We start from the raw sequence: 10,870 nt of genomic DNA on the forward strand, positions 1-10,870 counted from the left end.
GGGGACATCAGTTGGGGGCACTCAAGAGGGCAGGGACAGTATTTTTCTGCTTAACAGCTATGTAAGATGGCTGGTTTACTGTTTGTATCCAAGTTTGGCAGTCGAGGGCTTTGTCTATGCCGGTGCTGACTCATCTAGTTTGTGATACGACCCTTCATCGTCTGGCATTAGACCTGAGGAATATAACAAACTTAATCTTAATCCAAATGAACCAGAATCTGGATTTTATAGGCTAGTTGGCAAAGCATTCTATGGAAACATCACACCAACTTTTTGTAGAGAAGACAATGAAGAAATTTCAGTTTAAGACGTGGGAGGAAAACCCTATAGGGAAAACCCACGCAGTCAGGTACGGTAGGGACTGAAAAACCAAATCCACATGCAATAGACCAATCCATTAAGCTCCGCCATATTGCGTATTGACCAATCACAACTCATTGCACAACAACCAAAAGTCTGACACTATAAGGTCCGACATGCGTGCGTGTATGCTTGGCGCGCGCAGCAGAGTTGTGCAGAAAGGCATTGGAGAAGCTCACGCGTTCTTGCTCACACGTGCGCCGTGGGCGGAGCCTAATGGATCGGTGTATTGCAAGGCTCAAGTCCTGGCTCGGACCGGGGTCCACAGAGGTGAAAGGCAGGGGGAGAAACTACCGAGCCAACCTGACTGAACAACTGCATTGGACATGATGACAATGGAATAGCTCTTCATCATAGTTGCCATGTTCTGAGAAAGTTTAATCACAAAGTGAGGCAGGCAGCTAGACATGCACATGATGATGCCAATAAATAAGTAACAAGACTTGTTCTGAGAATGTACATGTATGATAAGAAAGTCAGCAAGACAGACACACAAGGATGGCAAAAAACAAGACGTGTTCTAAGACAGTTTGATGACTAAGTCAGACAGAGCATGACATGCACACAACAATGCCAATAAATACTAAACAAGGCGTGTTCTGGGAATGTTTGATGACAAAGTGAGGCTACTGCAAGACATAAACACACAAGGATGGCAAAAAAAAGATGTGTTCCAAAAAAATTTGATGACTAAGTCAGACAGAGCATGACATGCACACAACAATGCCCAATAAATAAGAAACAAGGCATGTTCTGGGAATGTTTGATGACAAAGTGAGGCTACTGCAAGACATAAACACAAGGATGGCAAAAACCAAGACGAGTTCTAAGTAAGTTTGATGACAAAAGACAGGCAGCGTGACATGCACATGACAATGCCAATAAATAAGTAACAAAACATGTCCGGAGAATGTATGATGACAACAGGCAGAAACCTGACATCCCCGTGAGAATTTCAATAGAAAACATATTTTGAGTGGTTTACTTTGAAACACCTCCATAAACATGATAAAAAGGAGAGGATAAAAATACTATAAATAAATATACTTAAATGAAACATAAAAACATGGTACACTCAAGGACGACTGCTCAGATCATCTTTACAAAGATGGTCAAAACAATCTGAGCTAGCTGACCAAGAGTGCCAAGATTATTACAATCTAAAAATGTGGTTACGATAAAAAACCTGCTTTGACACTTCCACAATGCCTTGATTGAAGGGACAGGACTCAATTTCATAAAGAGGCAAAGACTACTGGTGCGAATCAATCTTAACTGCTAAGCAAAGTGTGATGTCACAATACAAATTTTTATGGTAATAATACTGACCACTCATCTTAAGATGAATCTTAGCGATTTGTGAAACCGAGCCCAAATGAATTTTTGCCTAACTTATTGAATGACAACACACTTTAGAAGCAAGAAATCATCATGAATTCTAAAACCATTTTGATTCTACACACTGTATGAATCAAAATTTTGTATGCAAAATACTGTAATATTGAGAGACTTACACATAGACAAATAACTGACTAGGTGGAACGATGTATGTGTGGTTCACTTATATGTTGTCATATCACCCAGGGTCAGCACGCATGCGCGATGCACATAGAGTATATCTATGGAGAGCCTAATGTGACAATACTACAAATACTCAATGCCATCGCAATTTAGATGAGCATAGAAAGATCTTGCTTTTAGGCTATTGAAATTAAAAAGGAAACAAGAACCATGTAGGGTCATGGGATAAGGTTCACTGCTAACATGAAACTTAAAGTATTCAATTACTTCCTTTTGTCATTACTAACCTGGCCAAGGCTTTTGATTCATTTACCTATTTGGCGTGACCATAGAAAATTAACTAAAACATGATTTTCGAGCCTGCGATCTCTGGAGTAACATGCCCACGCTCTACTCTAACAACTGAGCTATCTAGCCCGAAGGTTTGTAAATGTTATCAAGCCCTTTTTTGTCAATATCTTCGCTCGGGTGCCAGTAAGGATCACATCAATTTTTAAGAAATAACCTTGGAAGGGGTTTACCAAGCCTGGTGGCATTGTGGTTTATAACTTGATAGTTTTCATGAATTTTAAATTCTCAAAATAATATTGACAAGTTAGAGTATTTTGAGAACCTCTCAGCCAACGATTTATTGTTGTACTCGGGGGACAACTCAAAGCTCGGACCAAGGACGGACCCAAAGTTAGAAAATCCCCCCAGCTGTTTATAATATATTCCGTAGCGAATGAGTTTGCTTGACAGCTTGTCGTGTTAATGACAGGTGATGTCAAAAGCTGAGAGATTGTTAAAGTGATGCACTTGTTTCTTTCCGTTTGGTAAAAGTGTTACTGTATAAATTCTGACAGTAATATTTAATGTGTGTCTACAAAGGGATTGATAGCATGCTTTAAAACTATCTGGTTACATGGTTTTCGATAGATATTGAATGCCATCTTAAAAAACAGCAAAAATATCTGTTCACTTTTACTTAAAGGCACTGAACACGTTTAGTAATTGTCAAAGATCAGTATTCTCAGTTGGTCTATCCCAACAAATACATAAAATAGCTAGCCTGTAAAAATTTGAACTCAATTGGTCTTTGAAGATGCAAGAAAATGATAGAAGAAAAAACACCCTTATTGTACAAAGTAGTGTGCCTCCAGATAGGAACAAAAGGCTTTTATTATTTCAGTGAGAAATTACCTCTTTCTCAAAAACTACGTTACTTCAGAGGGAAGTTGTTTCTCACAATGTTTTATACTTTCAACAGCTCTCAATGGCTTGTTACCAAGTCAGTTTTTGTGCTAATATATATTTTGAGTAATTACCAAATGTGTACAGTGCCTTTAAGTGTAATCGTCCTTGTTCTCACTTTTTAAACAAATACAGCATTTTGTTTTTTTAGAGATAAACAGAACAAATTATTGTTTTTTTTGCCATAATTTTCAGATTTTTTGAAATTTATTCCAGTGAAAACAGAAAATACACAAGAACTTCTGAAAATGTTGTCTTCCTATTATGCCATTTAAAGTGCAATCATCCTTGTTTTTAGGTTTTAAACGAAAACAACACTAGGTTTTTTAGAATAAAAACAAACGAAAAGGCTTTGTTAATTGTTAATGTTTCACTTTTTTCTTTAAAATATTTTGTGCAATGAAAATGGAAAATGACAAATGAGTAAAATGTAACACAAAAGTGTCTACGCATGATGTCTTCATGAGGTGCCATGCTTAATATTTAAAAACCATAAAATAAAATTCCGAATTATGTAAAAATTTGCAAACTGATAACTATTGACTCACCATATTTCCTTCTAATCTCGTCATTCTTTGCCTTTCGATCAGCTTTCCTACAAAAATGAAAATAAAAAAAGATTTGTTATAAGATTTCCTTACTTTTAATACATTACCTTAAACGAAATGTCAACACTGCAGTGTACGCCTCATAAATTAATACTTCCTGTTTTCATGCTGGTATTCCATTATTTCCTGGTCCAAATTGGTACCAACCATATTGAGTTTTACATGATGCGCACAGTTTTGTTTCTTCATATACTTTTGTTTCTGCATAGTCTAATGCGATTTATGGCTTTACAAATTCACGTTGATGGGAAAGTAAGCTTTTATAGCAATAACAAAACTTTAGCATAACAAGTGACCTCTGTTTCCGGTTATACTTGTAAGCGATTAAGATTTTTGCCCAACTGACGTTCAGGTTATTATTAAACCTATTAGCCGCACACAATTTTAAACAAGATTGGCTGATGAGGTTTCTCGAAATAAGCATCCTTGTTCCAAGTTTCAATTTTGTTTCAATGCTAATTTGAACAAATTGTTAGTATGATATTAAATTGAAATTGTTATAAAAAAATTGCTGTGGTATTTTTGTTTTCAGATTGCTGTACAAATCATAGAAAAAAGTCTTAGAGCTGTTTTCTCTTTTTCGATACCATGAGACTTGCAGTCTATTGAGCAAGAAATAATCTTCATATGATCTGCATCAGACAAAGAACAACAATTGTTTACAAACATGGGAAAATGTCTGTATCCTTCCACACACGTTCTTTCCTTCTTATGAAACATATACAAATAATTCACTCAAATTAGATATTCCTTTCGTCAAAAAGTTGTGGCAGGATACGGAAAACTTTCCTTCAACACAAAACTAGAAACACAGAGCAAAATACATGAGAAAAACACTGCAACCACACATTGGCACATCAACAAGGCAAACTGATGGTGCAGATACATTTGACTTCACACCACCACAGAAGCATGCAATAATTAGCCAATTCATGCGTAACTATTCATGCTGACACAGCAGACTTAAACTACAAGCTGAAAATACGCTCTATTGCATGCTGTCCCCCATCCCCCTCCCAGAGTGTCAGCCAGGGTGTCTGGGTGTCTTGTAGACACCCTGTTTTAATTTTGGACATCCGAATTTATCTGTCATTTACATGTTAATGTAATGTAACAGAACATTTGGATACCCTTTACCAAATCCTGGTTAAAACTCCCCAACCTTTGGCAAATCTGAGATAAAACAGTAAAAAAAAAAAAAAACTAAATTCCAGAGAAACTATTTTCTCGAGCTTTGACAGATTTAAATGGTCAGGTTTTTTTTCCAACAGAAATTTTTGTTTTAACTTGAAGCCAAATGGCAGGGTCACATTGACTATGGTGGACATAGACCTTATCGCAAATACTTGGTACGTGCGCGCGTTGAGCGGTGAATGAGGTGCATGCTGGTCTAGCTAGCTTTCAGTTTTGATCGCTAGCTAGACCAGCATGCACCTCATTCAACAGTTGGCGCTTGCAGAATAGGTATTTGCGAAAAGGTCTATAGTTGAAGCTTTAACAAAGAGCGCCCTCACAAGTGTTTACTAAGAGCAGAATGGACTACATATCTACACATGAAGAGTTGCTGTATCCAGCACTACACTATGGAGTCTTACTTCTGGCCGTGTTTGGCCTCGCGTTCAGCTTTCTTTCTGGCAGATACGGCTTCCTGCCTTTCTAGTCTGAAATACAAGAAATTTCAGATAACTTTATTTATTTTATATAAATTTGAATTAGTTCTTACTTCTGCTCGTGGTGCATTTTCCTCTCAGTCTTCTTCCGTTCGACCTTTGCATCCTCTTTAGCGTACCTGTGAGAAACCAACATATTAATAATGGAATCAATGTGTGGTCAAGAGGTTTTCAACAAGTGGTTTAATCCCAATGAGGCCTGGTTCTTGATAATTTAACCGAGACGAAGTCAAGGTAAATTATCAAGAACCAGGCCTCGGCGGGTTTAAACCACTAGTTGCAAACCGATTCAACACACTTTGATTCCTATTCATAAATACCTTTTCGGTCAAAAACATCATCACTTTTTGGTCAAAAAAATAAATAAATGCAAAAATTATAATGGTTAAATGATTTCTTTCAACACAACACCCCTCCAGCTATGAAATGGTAGAGCCCTCCGCCGCCCTTGCGTTAACAACTCCTTATAAGGGAATGCTGTGGGCGTCGTGCGTATCGCGTGATGTGGCACAACGGTTTCAGCCGTTGCTCTCGACCAATAGGAATGAAGAAACTGTCTTATAAGAACAGGTGCAAGGTGGCGTGTCACGCCCATGAATTAACACTTTTTACCGGTCATAAACAAAGGTTTATACACACCCACGTGACGTGCTCTCCACCAATAGTAATAGCAAACTGTCTGAGGAATTTATGAATAATGGAACAAAAGAGTGGTACAAGGTCTTGAATGTCCGTGCGATAAAGGACTAAACTGAAGGCGAGGTCCTTTATTGCACGGCCCCGACCCTACCAGGTTTTACACAAACGTTCAACACCAAGTCACCTCTTTTCTATTCCCATTCATAAATGCAAATTTTCAAAAATCTATCCAAAATTTGTTGTAAATATTCAGTTCATGTCACGATCTCATGCTCTGTTTCGGGAAGCGTCAAAATGCACAAGACCCTCTACTGACTGTGCGTAGGCGCGCACGTTCTATCTAATATTTGTACATTGATTATGCGACATGGACAACTAGCAACAAGGGTAAAGCTTGCATGCCACGCCTACAGAATTTTAAACACTTCTAGCCGTGTTTATATCAAAAATTTAAACACCCTCATGTGATGTGCTCTCCACCAGTATGAACAGAAAAACTGTCTAGGGTATTTATGAATAACATTTGAGAAGCAGCTTTGTTCGTTTCCTTTAAGTCCTCAGCAGCCCGGATATACTTAGGTTATTTTAACCTTATGTTCTGCGACAATGTGCCCAAATATTCACCATGGTCCAGTGGTTAGACTGCAGGATTTGCAATCACAAGGTTGTGGGTTCGAATCCTACCAAGCTAACCTTGTTCCAGTGGTTAGACTGCAGGATTTGCAATCACAAGGTTGTGGGTTCGAATCCTACTCCCAAGCTAACCATTGATTTCACAAGAACTAGACTAAGTATTATCGTCTAGTTACTGAATCACAATTTCTTGATTTGTGCAACAATTCATAACCGTAGATGACGCTAAACCAATGTTTGTACTTGGCTGTCTTGCCAAGTTTCCTTGACGGGAAAGATCATCTAAATAAGCAAACAAACAATTATATTCAATATTTGTATAATATCGCCTTCCTGGCAAGAGATGCTTTACCCCCTCTGCTGAGTTCTATTACTCAGCCAGTCCATTTACAAGTTTAGTACCCTTCCTATAGTCCTATACCTATTTGCTTGAATGTGAAGAAAGTATTGGCCCTTCAACAGGGCCATTTTAAGTATAATGCCCCCAGCAGAATGCTAATTCCCTCATTGGCTAAACGACAGTATATTGCCCTCCTTACTTGGCTCTGTTGGATCCTGAACAGCAGCAGCAGCAGTAGATGCATATAGTCATTGCAAGGAGTAGAACGCCAGCAATCACTCCCATTGAAATGATCAAGGCTTCGAAGTTCACTACAAACAGAAACAAAACAAAAACAAAGGACCACAGAAAATGTTTATTCATGACAGAATTCTGAAATCACTTTATGAAGAATCACATGTTGATCAAGTTCATGAGTTCTTTTAAACTCATCACAACAGCGCTGAGAGTTACTAGTTGATGTCAGTCAAAAAAATCCTGAAAATGGCTTGTAGCTCTGGGTGTGCCACCCCCCCCCCCCCACCCCACCCATCCCCACCTCAACCTCCAAGATGCCAACAGATTTATAGACTCTGTGCATTACGAGAAATACAACACCTTGTTTGGACACAATGTGGACATATTCTTTCTCCTTTTCAATTCATGGTTGTTTTACTTCTTTTACCAGGACCGGGTAAACTTTGTGCTTAATTTGTGTAAACCCCTTTCATGACATCAGGGCCCAATTACATAGAGCTGCTAAGCACAAATATTTGCTTAGCATGAAATTTGTTTGCCTTAATAAAAACAGGATTACCAACCAAATTTCCACATGATTTTCAGGATAAGTAAACAACAGCTGAATACCTGTAACAAGCAATATGCAACAAATGGAAATTTGGTCGGTAATCCTGTTTTTATCAAGGAAGAAATTTCATGCTAAGCAAATTCTTGTGCTAAGCTGCTCTATGAAATTGGGCCCTGCTTTGAAACCAACTCTGTCAGCACTGCCAACATTTGAATCTTGTAAGAAGGAAGATTGTTTACAACAATCAGGAAGATATAATTAGAATTACATTTTACATTCAACATCGGGGAAAGGTTTCCACAATTTGGGGGACTTTCAAATTTATGCTCACCAGAACATGGAAAGATTGGTTTATTTTCAAGGAACTTTCTGCAGAATCCGGGAGAGTTGGCAGTTGTACTCTATGCTAGGTGAGATAGTATGTACACGAGGAAGAACAGCAACAACAGTTCCTCCTTCTTAACTGGACACATTGCCTTGGACCGGCGAGTTGGTCAATGAAAAGCATTTGAACCCCCTTGTTATAAAATGCATTCGATAGAAAGATGTCTAAGAGTAGGTGATAATGATCCACTCAAACATGCCTCGAAATTCCACATTTTTCCTTATACATGTATATGTCAAGAACTAACACTGTCGGCCATTAATTTGTCAAATTTTTGACTCTACAAATAGCTGAGCATGTTAGTTTTTAAAAGTAAAAGGAACCCATGCAATTTCGAGGCATATCTGTGTTGATCATAATATTCTACTTTTAAAACATCTTTCTAACCATACATTTAAAGCCATTGGACCCTTTCGGTTCAGAAAAAAAAAAAAAATTCACAGATTTACAAATAACTCACAGGGTTTACAGAAGGCAATGGTGAAAGACTTCTCTTGAAATATTATTCCATGAAATGCTTTACTTTTTGAGAAAACAGCAAAACAATATAAATTCTCGTTAACGAGAATTACGGATTTATTTGAAACACATGTCATGACACGGCGAAACGCGCGGAAACAATCGTGGGTTTTTCCGTTGTTTTCTCCCGACTCCGATGACCGATTGAGCCTAAATTTTCACAGGTTTGTTATTTGATATAGAAGTTGTGGTACACAAAGTGTGGGCCTTGGACAACACTGTTTACCGAAAGGGTCCAATGGCTTTAATAGAGTATTGGTTTCAAATGCTTTTCATGGACCAACTCACCCGGTCCAAGGCAATTTGTCCCTTCAATAAATCTCTAGAAGGTTTCTTTGTTACTTACAGAAACAGACTCCCCATCTGGCTTGAGACAGGTCACAATACTTTGTAGGGAAGATTTCTTTCGCTGGGTATTTTGCACAGACACCATTTGTATAGCAGTAAAAACACTGTGTGTAAGAATTCAAAAACAGACATTAGTAAAGAACAACTGAAAACACAAGAATACCAGGCTTTTCCCAATACTGTGTGTTTACTGGGCCCCATTCTAAAATCGCAGGCCTCGGGCCTGAGGTCCAATTTTAATTTCAAACCCTGCTTTTAAAAAACATTTACAGTAGGGATAAAATAGATTCTTAACTTCATAATGTTCTTTATTTCTTCCTTGTGACTTACTTTGGCTCCTGGAAATTTGACACATTTATCGCAGCTGCCATTGTGAGCTCCACATGCTGTGATAAGTAGAAAAAAATCCTTTAAGATTAGGTAGTTTTCATTTTATTTTTGTTGAGAAGATACCAAATCCTAAAATTGTTTAATAAGCACTTCAAAAATTAAGCCATCCCATCCACACAATGCGCAAAGCTGGTGTGATGTGTCTTTTGACATTTTTTTGCCGGCTAAACTATACAGATACAGATACAGACAGACAGAGCTTGTTTATAAATCAATTCATGAACGTTTTTATCAAATTCAAAATTGTATTTTTTAAATTTTGGTATTTACAATAAATGGAATCCTTATAAATTCAAAATATTCACTGCCTTTTTTTCTTCATTAGTTGGGCAGTTTTTCCATCATAGTCACACAAGATACGAGAACAAAAAACATAATAAAAGTAATAAAACAGTATAAAGCACGTACTATATTTAGAAATTACAACATGAATGAAAAAGTGGCGGTCAGAATCATGTGACAAAAAGTATTAAATAATAAAATAAAATAAAAAGACAACCCAAACCTTAACTTACAAAAAGTGTGAACTGTAATCTCTTTATAATACTAAAATTAAACACAAGATTCTGAAAGATAATAACAACTACCCCTCCATGGGTAAAATGAGATTAAATTTATCAAAATTTCTGTTGAAAATCACAACTTCTGAAGTAATTAACGTAACTTACTATCTTCGATGGGCGGTGTTGTCAAAGGCTTTTCCGTTGTTGTTGCTGCCGAAACAAGACAATTTTCCAAACAAATACACACAAAAAAGACGAGAAGAGTTGCCAAAAACACCCCTCCCTTCATCTTGATAACTAATAACGGTATTACTTGGTACAAAAAAAAACGATGACGAGATAAATTTGTAGACAAAACTCAGACTGTTGGTAGTGTTTCCTTCTTATTACGCAGTCCAAAAACAATGTTTCCGCTATTGTGTACGGTGTGCATTTGGAGGTCAATTGAAGGTCACATTTTAGGGGTAAAGGTCAAACAATTTCACAGCGCGCGAGAATATCACCAAGTAATAATGGGAAGTAGCTAAAATGCAAGAAATTTCCTCGTCTTTGAAAGAACAAAATGTATCAACATTATCTTTATAAATGTTGATACATTTACTCATACTTATAGTAGGGATGGCAACCAGAATTTCAATGTTTGTTCTATAGCTTTGAAATGTGGCTAGTATGAAAGAATTCAGTAAATGGAGTTATTTGGTGGTTGTTTGAAGAAAATCGGTCAAGGGGTTCCAGAGTTGTGGTTATTTAGTGTCAAGTTCAGAGTCGTGGTCGTTGCCTAGCAACTAAAGTAAACAACAAACAAACAAATAACAATTTTAATAAAATCCTAATTAACAAATTAGACTTTTTAGTTACACAAAACTGAAATATTCTGGTTCCAGGCAAAAAGTGTTATGAGAACTGAAGAAAAAAACCAATTTGATTGCGTGGA

The 10,870-nt window shown here is 37.3% G+C and overlaps 1 protein-coding gene across 2 annotated transcripts; it reads right to left on the minus strand.

Annotated features, from left to right (window-relative positions):
* Positions 1–49: 49 nt before the first annotated feature.
* Positions 50–10,371, minus strand: LOC117294107 (pituitary tumor-transforming gene 1 protein-interacting protein-like). 2 transcript variants are annotated; one of them, XM_033776599.1, is made up of 7 exons: positions 10,102–10,371; positions 9,374–9,429; positions 9,042–9,147; positions 7,204–7,315; positions 5,318–5,383; positions 3,663–3,709; positions 50–173 (listed from the first exon to the last, which is right to left on the minus strand). In XM_033776599.1, exons 1-7 carry the CDS (start codon positions 10,223–10,225, stop codon positions 115–117), a joined length of 570 nt encoding a protein of 189 aa, XP_033632490.1. In that variant the 5' UTR covers positions 10,226–10,371; the 3' UTR covers positions 50–114. The 2 variants fall into 2 exon arrangements, with proteins under 2 accessions (XP_033632490.1, XP_033632489.1); XM_033776598.1 differs by lacking the exon at positions 5,318–5,383 and adding an exon at positions 5,446–5,511 and having other exon boundaries at positions 52–173.
* Positions 10,372–10,870: the final 499 nt, after the last annotated feature.

The sequence above is a fragment of the Asterias rubens genome, chromosome 1 (genome assembly GCF_902459465.1).
Source record: "Asterias rubens chromosome 1, eAstRub1.3, whole genome shotgun sequence".
Lineage (NCBI taxonomy): Eukaryota > Metazoa > Echinodermata > Asteroidea > Forcipulatida > Asteriidae > Asterias > Asterias rubens.